The sequence below is a fragment of the Macaca thibetana genome, chromosome X (genome assembly GCF_024542745.1).
Source record: "Macaca thibetana thibetana isolate TM-01 chromosome X, ASM2454274v1, whole genome shotgun sequence".
In the NCBI taxonomy this organism is placed as follows: domain Eukaryota; kingdom Metazoa; phylum Chordata; class Mammalia; order Primates; family Cercopithecidae; genus Macaca; species Macaca thibetana.
The window spans coordinates 68,956,406-68,971,157 of record NC_065598.1 but is presented as its reverse complement, the minus strand read 5'-3'; the positions used below and the strand labels follow the sequence as shown (position 1 = coordinate 68,971,157).

Genomic DNA, 14,752 nt, shown 5'->3' with positions numbered 1-14,752 from the left:
CTAAATTAGTCTCATTTGCCCAAGATTTACCTAAATTATGTGAACTTGAATTCTTAAAGTATTTGAGTTTTTATAGGAATACCTTTTTTAGCATATTGAAAATCTTGAACGTTCAATTTCCTTATTTTCTGGGGATTTTAGGAATATTCTATTTATCTAAACACTTATTATTTCTATAAGCCAATGATAATAGAGCTCCTTTAATTTAAGAGACGTTATCATCTAATTTAGTAATAGTAATACTATCCAGAGGTAGAAAAATGTTACAAATTCACACAATGAGACATAAAGGACTTTCTGAATGATAGACATCATCATTATCATCATCATTATTATTATTCAGCCTATTGCCATGAGGAGAATCTTCATTAGTGTAAGGAACATCTTAAAGAAAAGGAAGGGGGCCACCTGCTTAATGGAGACAGGTAAATAAGGGAGTCATCTCCCAGTCTTCTGGGCATGCTGAGGAAAGAGAGAGATGAGTCTTTCCTTGGAATATGTCAGGGCAGGGGCATGCCCAAGATGGCCAAATAGGAACAGCTCCAGCCTCCAGCTCCCAGCATGAGCGACACAGAAGGTGGGTGATTTCTGCATTTTTAATTGAGGTACCGGGTTCATCTCACTGGGTTGTGTCGGACAGTAGGCGCTGGTCTGCAGGTGCAGCCCGACCAGCAAGAGCTGAAGCAGGATGAGGCATCACCTCACCTGGGAAGCACAAGGGGAAAGGGAATTCCTTTTCCTAGCCAAAGGAAATTGACACACACAACACCTGGAAAATTGGGTAACTCCCACCCTAATACTGCACTTTACCAAGGGTCTTAGCAAACAGCACACCAGGAGATTATATCCCATACCTGGCCCAGAGGGTCCCACACCCATGGAGCCTCCCTCATTGCTAGCACAGCAGTCTGAGATCTAACTGCAAGGCGGCAGTGAGGCTGGGGGAGGGGTGCCCGCCATTGCTGAGACTTAAGTAGGTAAACAACGCCCCTGGGAAACTCGAATTGGGTGGAGCCCACCACAGCTCAAGGAGGCCGTTCTGCTTCTGTAGACTCCTCCTCTGGGGACAGGTCTTAGCTAAACAAAAAGCAGCAGAAACCTCGGTAGAGGTAAATGCCCCTGTCTCACAGCTTTGAAGAGAGCAGTGGATCTCCCAGCACAGAGGTTGAGATCTGAGAATGGACAGACTGCTTGTTCAAGTGGGTCCCTGACCCCTGAGTAGCCTAACTGGGAGACATCCCCCACTAGGTGCAGACCGACACCTCACACCTCACACAGTGGAGTACCCCCCGAGACGAAGCTTCCAGAGCAAGAATCAGACAGCAACACTTGCTGTTCAGCAATATTCTATCTTCTGCAGCCTCCGCTGCTGATACCCAGGCAAACAGGGTCTGGAGTGGACCTCAAGCAAACTCCAACAGACCTACAGCTGAGGGTCCTGATTGTTAGAAGGAAAACTACCAAACAGAAAGGACACCCACACCAAAACCCCATCGGTACGACATCATCATCAAAGATCAAAGGCAGATAAAACCACAAAGATGGGGAAAAAGGAGTGCAGAAAAGCTGGAAATTCAAAAAATCAGAGTGCATCTCCCCCTCCAAAGGAACGCAGCTCATCACCAGCAATGGAACAAAGCTGGACGGAGAATGACCTTGATGAGTTGAGAGAAGGCTTCAGTCCATCAAACTTCTCACAGCTAAAGGAGGAACTAGGTAACCAGCGCAAAGAAACTAAAAACCTTGAAAAAAGATTTGACGAATGGCTAACTGGAATAACCAATGTAGAGAAGTCCTTAAAAGAACTGATAGAGATGAAAACCATAACACAAGAACTACATGACAAATGCATAAGCTTCAGTAACCGACTCGATCAACTGGAAGAAAGAGTATCAGCGATTGAAGATCAAATTAATGAAATGAAGTGAGAAGAGAAGTGTAGAGAAAAAAGAGTAAAAACAAATGAACAAAGCCTCCAAGAAATATCGGATTATGTGAAAAGACCAAATCTACGTCTGATTGGTGTGGCTGAAACTGACGGGGAAAATGGAACCAAGTTGGAAAACACTCTGCAGGATATCATCCAGGAGAGCTTCCCAAACCTAGTAAGGCAGGCCAACATTCAAATTCAGGAAATACAGGCAACGTAACAAAGATACTCCTCGAGAAGAGCAACTCCAAGACACATAATTGTCAGATTCACCAAAGGTGAAATAAAGGAAAAAATTTTAAGGGCAGCCAGAGAGAAAGGTCGGGTTACACACAAAGGGAAGCCCATCAGACTAACAGCAGATCTCTCGGCAGAAACTCTACAAGCCAGAAGAGAGTGGGGGCCAATATTCAACATTCTTCAAGAAAAGAATTTTCAAGCCAGAATTTCATATCCAGCCAAACTAAGTTTCATAAGTGAAGGAGAAATAAAATCCCTTACAGACAAACAAATGCTGAGAGATTTTGTCACCACCAGGCCTGCCCTACAAGAGATCCTGAAGGAAGTACTAAACATGGAAAGGAACAACCAGCACCAGTCATTGCGAAAACATGCCAAAATGTAAAGACGATCGATGCAAGGAAGAAACTGCATCAACTAACAAGCAAAATAACCAGCTAATATCATAATGACAGGATCAAATTCACACATAACAATATTAACCTTAAATGTAGATGGACTAAATGGTCCAATTAAAAGACACACACTGGCAAATTGGATAAAGAGTCAAGACCCATAAGTTTGCTGTATTCAGGAGACCCATCTCACATGCAGAGACACACATAGGCTCAAAATAAAGGGATGGAGGAAGATCTAACAAGCAAATGGAAACAAAAAAAAGCAGGGGTTACAATCCTAATCTCTGATAAAACAGACTTTAAACTATCAAAGATCAAAAGAGACAAAGAAGGCCATTACATAATGGTAAAGGGATCAATTCATCAGGAAGAGCTAACTATCCTAAATATATATGCACCCAATACAGGAGCACCCAGATTCATAAAGCAAGTCCTTAGAGACTTACAAAGAGACTTAGACTCCCATACAATAATAATGGGAGACTTTAACACCCCACTGTCAACATTAGACAGATCAACGAGACAGAAAGTTAACAAGGATAGCCAGGAATTGAACTCAACTCTGCACCAAGCGGACCTAATAGACATCTACAGAACTCTCTACCCCAAATCAACAGAATATACATTTTTCTCAGCACCACATTGCACTTATTCCAAAATTGACCACATAGTTGGAAGTAAAGCACTCCTCAGCAAATGTAAAAGAACAGAAATTATAACAAACTGTCTCTCAGACCACAGTGCAATCAAACTAGAACTCAGGACTAAGAAACTCAATCAAATCCGCTCAACTACATGGAAACTGAACAACCTGCTCCTGAATGACTACTGGGTACATAACAAAATGAAGGCAGAAATAAAGATGTTCTTTGAAACCAATGAGAACAAAGATACAACATACCAGAATCTCTGGGACACATTTAAAGCAGTGTGTAGAGGGAAATTTATAGCACTAAATGCCCACAAGAGAAAGCAGGAAAGATATAAAATTGACACCCTAACATCACAATTAAAAGAACTAGAGAAGCAAGAGCAAACACATTCAAAAGCTAGCAGAAGGCAGGAAATAACTAAGATCAGAGCAGAACTGAAGGAGATAGAGACACAAAAAACCCTTCAAAAAATCAATGAATCCAGGAGCTGGTTTTTTGAAAAAGACCACCAAAATTGATAGACTGCTAGCAAGACTAATAAAGAAGAAAAGAGAGAAGAATCAAATAGACGCAATAAAAAATGATAAAGGGGATATCACCACTGACCACACAGAAATACAAACTACCATCAGAGAATACTATAAACACCTCTACACAAATAAACTGGAAAACCTAGAAGAAATGGATAATTTCCCGGACACTTACACTCTCCCAAGACTAAATCAGGAAGAAGTTGAATCCCTGAATAGACCAATAGTAGGCTCCGAAATTGAGGCAATAATTAATAGCCTACCAACCAAAAAAAGTCCAGGACCAGACGGATTCACAGCTGAATTCTACCAGAGGTACAAGGAGGAGCTGGTACCATTCCTTCTGAAACCATTCCAATCAATAGAAAAAGAGGGAATCCTCCCTAACTCATTTTATGAGGCCAACATCATCCTGATACCAAAGCCTGGCAGAGACACACACACAAAAAAAGAATTTTAGACCAATATCCCTGATGAACATCGATGCAAAAATCCTCAATAAAATACTGGCAAACCGAATCCAACAGCACATCGAAAAGTTTATCCACCATGATCAAGTGGGCTTCAACCCTGGGATGCAAGGTTGGTTCAACGTACACAAATCAATAAATATAATTCAGCATATAAACAGAACCAAAGACAAAAACCACATGATTATCTCAATAGATGCAGAAAAGGCCTTTGACAAAATTCAACAGCCCTTCATGCTAAAAACTCTCAATAAATTCGGTATTGATGGAACGTATCTCAAAATAATAAGAACTATTTTTGAGAAACCCACAGCCAATATCATACTGAATGGGCAAAAACTGGAAACATTCCCTTTGAAAGCTGGCACAAGACTGGGATGCCCTCTCTCACCACTCCTATTCAACATAGTGTTGGAAGTTCTGGCTAGGGCAATCAGGCAAGAGAAAGAAATCAAGGGTATTCAGTTAGGAAAAGAAGAAGTCAAATTGTCCCCGTTTGCAGATGACATGATTGTATATTTAGAAAACCCCATCATCTCAGCCCCAAATCTCCTTAAGCTGATAAGCAACTTCAGCAAAGTCTCAGGAGACAAAATCAATGTGCAAAAATCACAAGCATTCTTATACACCAGTAACAGACAAACAGAGAGCCACATCATGAATTAACTCCCATTCACAATAGCTTCAAAGAGAATAAAATACCTAGGAATCCAACTTACAAGGGATGTAAAGGACCTCTTCAAGGAGAACTACAAACCACTGCTCAGTGAAATAAAAGAGGACACAAACAAATGGAAGAACATACCATGCTCATGGATAGGAAGAATCAATATTGTGAAAATGGCCATACTGCTCAAGGTAATTTATAGATTCAGTGCCATCCCCATTAAGCTACCAATGACTTTATTCTCAGAATTGGAAAAAACTGCTCGAATGTTCATAGGGAACCAAAAAACACCCCACAATGCCAAGACAATCCTAAACCAAAAGAACAAAGCTGGAGGCATCAGGCTACCTGACTTCAAACTATACTACAAGGCTACAGTAACCAAAACAGCGTGGTACTGGTACCAAAACAGAGATATAGACCAATGGAACAGAACCAAGTCCTCAGAAATACCACACATCTACAGCCATCTGATCTTTGACAAACCTGACAAAAACAAGAAATGGGGAAAGGATTCCCTATTTAATAAATGGTGCTGGGAAAATTGGCTAGTCATAAGTAGAAAGCTGAAACTGGATCCTTTCCTTACTCCTTATACGAAAATTAATTCAAGATGGATTAGAGACTTAAATGTTAGACCTAAAACCATAAAAACCCTAGAAGAAAACCTAGGTAATACCATTCAGGACATAGGCATGGGCAAGGACTTCATGTCTAAAACACCAAAGGCAATGGTAACAAAAGCCAAAATTGAAAAATGGGATCTAATTATACTAAAGAACTTCTGCATAGCAAAAGAAACTACCATCAGAGTGAACAGGCAACCTACAGAATGGGAGAAAATTTTTGCAATCTACTCATCTGACAAAGGGCTAATATCCAGAACCTACAAAGAACTCAAACACATATACAAGAAAAAAACAAACAACCCCATCAAAAAGTGGGCAAAGGATATGAACAAACACTTCTCAAAAGAAGACATTCATACATCCACCAGACACATAAAAAAATGCTCATCATCACTCGCCATCAGAGAAATGCAAATCAAAACCACAATGAGATACCATCTCACACCAGTTAGAATGGCAATCATTAAAAAGTCAGGAAACAACAGTTGCTGGAGAGGATGTGGAGAAATAGGAACACTTTTACACTGTTGGTGGGACTGTAAACTAGTTCAACCATTGTGGAAAACAGTGTGGCGATTCCTCAAGGATCTAGAACTAGAAATACCATTTGACCCAGCCATCCCATTACTGGGGATATACCCAAAGGATTATAAGTCATGCTGCTATAAAGACACATGGACATGTATGTTTATTGCAGCACTATTCACAATAGCAAAGACTTGGAATCAACCCAAATGTCCATCAGTGACAGACTGGATTAAGGAAATGTGGCACATGCACACCATTGAATACTATGCAGCGATAAAAAAGGATGAGTTCATGTCTTTTGTAGGGACATGGATGCAGCTGGAAACCACCATTCTCAGCAAACTATCGCAAGAACAGAAAACCAAACGCCGCATGTTCTCACTCATAGGTGGGAATTGAGCAATGAGATCACTTGGACACAGGAAGGTGAACATCACACCCCGGGTCCTTTTGTGGGGAGGAGGGTGGGGGGAGTGATAGCATTAGGAGATATACCTAATGTAAATGACGAGTTAATGGGTACAGCACACCAACATGGCACATGTATACATATGTAACAAACTTGCAAGTTGTGCACATGTACCCTAGAACTTAAAGTATTAAAAAAAAAAAAAAAAAAAAAAAAAAAAGAATATGCCAGGGCAGTGTGGTCCTTTGCAGTTCGCCATTTCTCATAACACAAAAGGGTGTAGGGTTTCTTAACCATCACTGCTTTTGCGAAAACACAGGGCTCGGGCAAATCTCAATGTTGTCAATGAGAAGAGTCTACTTTGTCAATTTTCTCTGTAGCTTTTCTCTGTATTCTTCTTTATGTGCCATATTATTTCTGGTTGCCTTTTTTGTTTGTTTTATGCCTTATCTCCCCAATTTAATTGTAAGTTCTGTGAGGAAAGGAAGTATGTCTTGTATTGATTTGTACTCTTCCTCCACATCTCTCTCCTCTTTTTGCCTAGCACTTAGTGTTCCGTCCCATCTACCTAAAAGTTATTGATGTTCAAAAGGATGACAGATTATCTCTTTTTTTAATGTGCTAAGGCAGTAAACTTACAAAATGTAAACTTTTCATAATTGGAAAATAGCATTCGCATCTAAGAACTTCCAAAAATCACATATTTAATTCTTATTTAAAGAGAATTCATAGATGGAGAAATCTTTTTCTTTAATTGGTCTTTACCTGGTTGCATACCTAAGGCCAAGCTTTTTTTTGGCTAGATGATTGCTGAGTTCACCATCATGAAGCAGAGTCAGTGTCTAAAGATATTTTTACCAACCTTCTGCTTGCCAGTCTACATGTCATTGATTCAGCCTGTGAACCAGGGCATTATTTAGAATATGAAATGTTATTATGGAAGAGATCTCATGAAGAAGTTTATGCATTGTGTAGGCACTACAAAGAGCTTTACAGTCTCATAGTAGCAAAGATGCCATTTTAACTGTTGCTTATGCCTAGGCAATCTCAAGGAGAACTCAGAAAAAATGGGCTGGATATTTGAAGTGTCTGTGGAAGCAAAATAAATTAAGCATTTAGGATGAGGCCTTAAAAATAACTTATAGTATACTCTTGATGATAAAGAATGTTATTTTACATCTAATCAGCAAGGCTTAATGGAAGTGTAGTAAAAGAGCAGTTTAACCTTGACAAGGGGTTAAAGTGACGCAGTATCACTGATAGCACAAAAGTTAAAGGACACCAGTGAAGTCAATGAAGACAATTTTAGTAAAGAAAACAAAACAACTTTAGAAAAGACTGCTTCACTCTTCATTGTAATAATTGCATTTACAGACAGGCAACCACATTATACTGCCCAGGAGATTATGCATTTGTATGTTCTACACTCAGCTTTTATGAGCAACAAGTGCCAAAACTAACTTTTTAAAAATTCTAGGTTATGTCATAGGGTCAGTACAGAGAATCCAATCTCTAACATCTGGCTGAGCAAGATTGTCTTTAAGGCCTCTTCTAGATTCTAGCTTTCTTAAAGTCCTGTAAGTGATTACCAGTGTTCCTCGTGATGACCCCAGGGTATACAAATTTTTTGAAGTGATTCCTAAATCCAGGGAAAGGTGGTTCTCTCTTGTTCAATATAGTTATAATATTCTAATGCTTTGAAAATCTGGGATCATGAATGGAAAATGTTACCAGTTTACCCGAATATTTTCTTTACTGAAACACTTCATTCCCTGATCATTCTGGGTCATTTACTTATAATCTTTGTAGATGGATTTTTGTTTTTCTTAAAAGAAGGGGAAACTTTAGGGGACTAGATCTCAAGGGTTAGATCCTTGGCTGTAAAGACTCCCTTGGATAAGACTCCCTTGGATTGCTTTTTGGCTGTTGGCTGTAGCAACTTGTTTTCTTACAGAGATGAAGCATCTGGTTTTTGTTATCTCAATGATGCTGTCCTGGGAATATTACGATTGCGACGGAAATTTGAGCGTATTCTCTACGTGGATTTGGATCTGCACCATGGAGATGGTAAGCCCTTTGGTTTTAAAGATGCTTTGCTGCTAGGACAGCAGGTTTTTATCAGTTACGCTGCTTCTAGGCAACTGGTAGAAATGTCTGCTATAATTGAAATTTTCCTAATTGAGAATTTAAAGTAGGTAGTGTAGTGATTCCTCTAATTGATGCAATTCCTGCTTTGCTGCCCAAGCCAGGCTCCTGTAATTTCCTCTCCTCTCTCCTCCTGTAGCAAACCTCTAGAACTAATAGAGAATGTTAAGAAGTGAAAATCTTACCTAGTGTTTACTCCAGTGCTCAGTAACCTCCCTCAGGCCATTTCCACTGGTTCTAAGGGAATCTATAGAGATGACAGTCTTGTCTCTTTTCATTGATGCTTTTCTCAAGATAGAATGGGCGTATGATGGGCTAACAGTCTGAAATTTTTCACCAATAGGCTGCCAACTCGTGTAGTGATCAGAATCTGTGTCGTTTCTTTGTATTGCTAAAATATTTAGTGCCGTACAAACAGGACATCTTCCCTAATGTTTAATAGCAGAATCGCTTAACAGTTTGCCTTAACCCATTAATCCTCTCTTAGAAGACTCCACTGACAGGACTTATCTGACCATCCTATGTATTTTCCATCTAGAATGTAGAGCTCCAGTGACAGATGCCACATTCTGTTTCTTTAAGAAATCCTGTCTGGGACACGTAGTATTTCCATTTATTTAAGAACACTTATCCCATAAATTCTTACTTAAAAATACTCCTCCCTCACATCAATGATTGCCATTTCCCTGTTTCCAAGGTTTTTGTTTTTTGTTTTTTGTTTTTTGTTTTTTTTTTTGAGACAAACATAATCAAGGCATAGAGAGGAAAAGAATATTATATGTCTGAAGTTAGGGTCAGCTCTGCTGCCAAAACAGAGAAAGAAGGATGAAATCGTTGAGGGAACCTTTCCAGAGAGCTTCATCTGCATGGATACTACCATGGAACGATGACAGAAAATTAAACAATGACAGAGAGAAGAGAGGTTAAAACCACTAATATACTACTTTGAGAACCATTTTCACTAAATATCTGAATGCTCAACCAGTGCAAAACATAGCCTTGCTCAAAAGCCTTCAGAGACTCCTTATTGCCTATAACAAGGGGTAGCATTTGACCTTTGGCTTATTTTTGTATGGCCAGTAAGCTAAGAATGGTCAAAAATGGTTTTTCCAGCCAAGTGCAGTAGCTCATGCCTGTGATCCCAATATTTTGGAAGGCTGAAGTGGGAGGACTCTTTGAAACCATGAGTTTGAGACCAGCCTGGCCAACAAAGTGAAACCCCCATCTCGAAAAAAATTAGCTGAGTTTGGTGTTGTGTGCTTATATTCCTAGCTACTTAGGAGGCTGAGGCAGGAGGATCGCTTGAGCCCAGGAGGTCGAGGCTGTAGTGAATTACGACCGTGCCACTGCACTCCAGCTTGGGCGACAGAGCAAGGCATTGTCTCTTAAAAAAGTTTTTTAAATGGTTTTTCCATTTTTAAAGGGTTATAAAAGAGAAAATATATTGAAAAAAGTGTCCGTGTGTGTGTGTATATATGTGTGTGCATGTGCAATAGAGACATTGAGTAGTTTGCAAAGCCGAAAATGTTTACTATTTAGCCACTTAGTTCGTTGACCCCTGGCCTACAGCAGTGGTTCTCAAACTTGAAAGTGCGTCAAGACGACCTGGGGAAGTTTGTTTTAAAATGCAGATTGCTGGGCCATATCCACCAGATATTCAGATTTAGTAGGTCTGGCAAGGAACCAAAGAAACTACGTTTTAATACCTCAGCTGTTCTGTAGGCCACACTTTGAAAAACAGTGGTCTTCAAGATAAGGTCCACGGTCATTATCCAGTCTTTCAAGGCCTACCTTGAATAGGCCTCACCTTATCTTTCCACCCTTATCTCTCATTACTTGCTGTCCAGGCTATACTACTCAATGAGCATGTCTAACTATTCATGACATGTCTCACTATTCATGACATGGCTCAGTGTTCCCAGACACATCTCACTATTCCCACCTCCCTGACTTTGCCTCCTTTTTTTCCTAATTTAGTTTTGTTTCAACTGTCCCAAGTTCTACCCATTTATTCAAGTTCCAACAGTAGCAGATTTGCCCTGACCACTCCCTCTCAAGTGTTCTCCCCCTCCTCTCAAGTCCTGTATTGTTCATACCACCAATTTGATATTTCATTACATATTGCCTTGTATTTTTAATTAATTTTTTAATGTGTCTGTGTCTTCTCTTCCCATAGAAACTATAAGTTCCTTCAGAGCAGAGATCAAGTTGTTTACTTCTTCCTGTTTTATGTAACGCCTTGAACCAACAGTACTATGCATATAGTAGTGGCTCATTAAAATATTTGATCAATAAATGATTATGAAATTCAGACTATTAGTATCAGAGTTTAAGAATACAATCAACTACAGAACCATATAAGAATGAACCGAAACTGTCACCTGAAACCATTCTTTCCATTTGCAATGTTATTTCTACACCCTTCAGAGTTTCCTGTTTTAGCCAACTTTTATGGTGTGTTTCATTTCAGTTTATTTCCCCTCTTTAGCACCTCCCTTACAGTGACCCCTGCCCCACCCCCAAACTCTTACGCATTTGGTTTATTTTAAATCCTCCATGATTCCATAACTAGCATCCTGTAGTGGCTTCACTAGCCACCCCTACCCCATCCTTGCCTTCTTTCATCTACCTAACCACTCTGCTCTTTCCCACCAAGTCCATAGCTTCCTCCTATCTGTGTTCACCTCCTTTTAAAGTATGATTTTATAACTGTGCCTAGTGGTATTTCCCATGAGAAGAAATACAAATGGCCACTAAACTTATGAAAAGGTGCTCAACACTCTAATACTTAAAGAAAGGCAAATTAGAGCAAGACCATTCTTTCTGCCTAAGATTAAAGAGAATAACAATAGTTTGGGAACTCTCATACATGATTGGTCCAAGTGTAAATTGGTACATTTCTGGATTGATCGATAATCAGGATTTTCATGAATTATCCTTGTTTAAGACTTCATTTCTAAGTTGAAGTACTATTTTCATTTATTTTGTTTGTTTTATTTTGTTTACTTCATATTTTTTGCCTAGAGCCTTTAACTGGTTTTAACTGCCTCCCTAGGGCAAAACATAAGGCTTGGGAAATTCAAACATACCTATTATATACAAATAGAGTTAATATTTTTTTAAAGTTGCTGTTGGGCTGTAGTGAAGACTGAAAACATTAAATAAATACAGAAACAATTTTTGTTTGAAGTAAGAAAGAGGACAGTACCTGAATTTGCTAATAGTCCTCCCATTTTACAGATTGATTATCTGAACATAGTGTGACTATATGTGAGAGGAAAGGGGTGGAGGTGGGCAGTGTGTTTACCTGTATACGTAGAGGCTTGTGAGGTTTACTTTAAATCCCAGCTTTAATCTCCCAGGCCTCTAATCGTTTACTAAGTTAAAATGGAAAACAGACCCCTTTCTTGAAAAGTTTTTCCCCCATCTTTCTTCAGGTTTTAAAACACTGTTATGAGGCTGCTATTAGGAGACAAGGTCATGGCTGTTTTCAGCCTTCCATGTTTTAGCCAGAAAGATGTACTATAAGTTACTTATTTATAACCAAATCTGCATTATAGAGAGGCACTTTATAATTAGATTTTTGGTATATAATGGCTAATATTTGTATTGCTCATATTTTTCAAAGGGTTATCACATTGTACATCTTTGGAAAAAATCCCAAGACTTTAACTATAACCACTTAAACAAAACAAAACGTACAACTTGTAAGATGGTGCCAGTTTCCCTTATTGAATTCTGTTGATAATGCCTCAATTCTAGGCTCTCGCCCTTCCCTACTTTTTAGAACAGGTTGTCAAAGAGAGCCCAGACATCCCATTGCTTGGAAAAGGAAGTCCAGTTATAGTTTTCCATGAGTTTGAAAAGGAACCCCCAAACTTCACTTGGGGCCAAAGTTCTACCTCATCTTGTAATTACGAGATTAGAGACCAGAGGTTTGTATTACTTTTATTTCTCAGCTTGTTAGTTTTGTATTGCTGCCTTCTCATCTACCCTGCTTCTCACAGCTGCTCTAGATTTTCAGATGTTGAAAATAGGAATGCCATATCCCGAAGTGATTATTTTGATGTTTCTTTATCTGTTAGGTGTAGAAGACGCCTTCAGTTTCACCTCCAAAGTCATGACCGTGTCCCTGCACAAATTCTCCCCGGGATTTTTCCCAGGCAAGTGATCATAAACTCAATATTACATTTGATGACTAAATACTGAAATTCTTCTATACATTTCTTACACTTGGACAGTTCCATGCTGTTAATGCCTTATTGCTACAGTCCTATGCAAACTTTTAACACACGTTACCTCAGGTGACAATAACAAGAAGAATGACATTAAAGTTGTTTCTTTTTCCAGGTGATTTTTATGGGCTGTCAACAGATCACTTATGCTTACTACAGTAGTAGACACCCCATGCAACTCCTAACATCCTGAATAATTGCAGTGATAAATTGATATTATGTCCACCTAAAAAGCATGAAGCCAAGCAAAGGAGTTAATCTCTTATTTTTTCATTTGATCCAGTAAGATGAAAACTAAGGTTTTTCAGTTTCCTTATGGTTTGCCTGCTTCTCCAAGATTGTTTACAACAGTTACTTCTTTATATTATTTTTCTTAATTTCTTTCCCTGGAAACTATCACTAATTCATTCAGGATTATTCTCCTAATTGATCTTTTCAGTCTTCTGAATTCCTATCAGGAAATCCTTTAAGTTTTCTGGGTTCTCATGTTCCTAATAAGTGATCATAGTGTTCTTCTCTTTTATAGGAACAGGTGACGTGTCTGATGTTGGCCTAGGGAAGGGACGGTACTACAGTGTAAATGTGCCCATTCAGGATGGCATACAAGATGAAAAATATTACCAAATCTTTGAAAGGTATGGCAGCAACACTGAGCCAGTAATAAGTAGATTACAGTTCTGTAGGATGAAATGGCCCCTATCTCACAATGTAAACAAGAACAATGTAAAAGAAAACGTCTACATACCTATAAAGCTTTTGTATACTGGTCATTATGCCTATTTGATCAGTAGCTATCCGCTGTATGACAGAGCCAAGCAGTTGGACCAGAGCCATGCTCCAGGTTGGATCTTACCCACTACTCAATATGATTAAGGCCATCCCAAGAGCAGAGCTTTTAGGCTATCCTGAAGAATCCCTTATTTGCTGCTTTCTTAGATAAAGAAACCTGCATGTGTGTTATTTCATCAACCTGACAGGGTTCATTTCAGTTGTCAGGGTTCATTATGGAGACCTGTGCCTTCTTCTACTGGTGTAAATATTAGAGAATTGACTATTATTATTCATCATGCATTCTTACGTTTTATCCGCTGTGTTAAAATTGGAGTCAGATACCTGTTCTTTTTATACCATGGTTAAGGATTAAGTTACGGACAATCGTAGGCAGACACATTGGTGCCAATATGTGGACCACTGGAGTTGAAAAGCCCTATGGAATGGGGGTGGGAGGTTGTGCTAAACTCATATTCATAAAAATTGAGATTGGTCAGGCACAAGTGGTGGCAGAGAAAGCAAATCCAACTAGAAGTCAGCGACTGGGCGCGGTGGCTCAAGCCTGTAATCCCAGCACTTTGGGAGGCCGAGACGGGTGGATCACGAGGTCAGGAGATCGAGACCATCCTGGATAACACGGTGAAACCCCGTCTCTACTAAGAAATACAAAAAACTAGCCGGGCGAGGTGGCGGGCGCCTGTAGTCCCAGCTACTCGGGAGGCTGAGGCCGGAGAATGGCATGAACCCGGGAGGCGGAGCTTGCAGTGAGCTGAGATCCGGCCACTGCACTCCAGCCTGGGCTACAGAGCGAGACTCCGTCTCAAAAAAAAAAAAAAAAAAAAAAAAAAAAAAAAAAAAAAAAAAATAGAAGTCAGCAAGTCAACATTACCGAAGGTAAGTAATGGGAATTGAGGTACTCTTGATCCCTCCCCAACTTAGCTCGTATTTCTCCCAACCTCTGGTGGAGGTTCTTCCCAAAGGAGCCTGCCTGCACTGGCTATCATCACTGGCAGTTGTATAAACAGAGCAGAATTATTAAAAAATAAAAACTTTATGCTTCAAAAGTGCCTCTTAGCTCAAAAGATTTGGTGAGCCAAGTCATCATTCAGTTATTCAGCAGCATAAGCCTCTTCATAATTTTGATCAT

At 39.5% G+C, this 14,752-nt stretch overlaps 1 protein-coding gene across 3 annotated transcripts in view; it reads left to right on the top strand.

Moving 5' to 3' along the window:
• The window catches only part of HDAC8 (histone deacetylase 8), a 241,139-nt gene that overhangs the window by 72,848 nt on the left and 153,539 nt on the right, over positions 1 to 14,752 (top strand). For all 3 annotated transcript variants that reach the window (XM_050776375.1, XM_050776378.1, XM_050776376.1), the window contains exons 5-7: positions 8,409 to 8,521; positions 12,685 to 12,762; positions 13,361 to 13,469. In XM_050776375.1, coding sequence (XP_050632332.1) covers positions 8,409 to 8,521; positions 12,685 to 12,762; positions 13,361 to 13,469 — 300 coding nt within the window. The remainder of the gene's footprint in view (positions 1 to 8,408; positions 8,522 to 12,684; positions 12,763 to 13,360; positions 13,470 to 14,752) is intronic.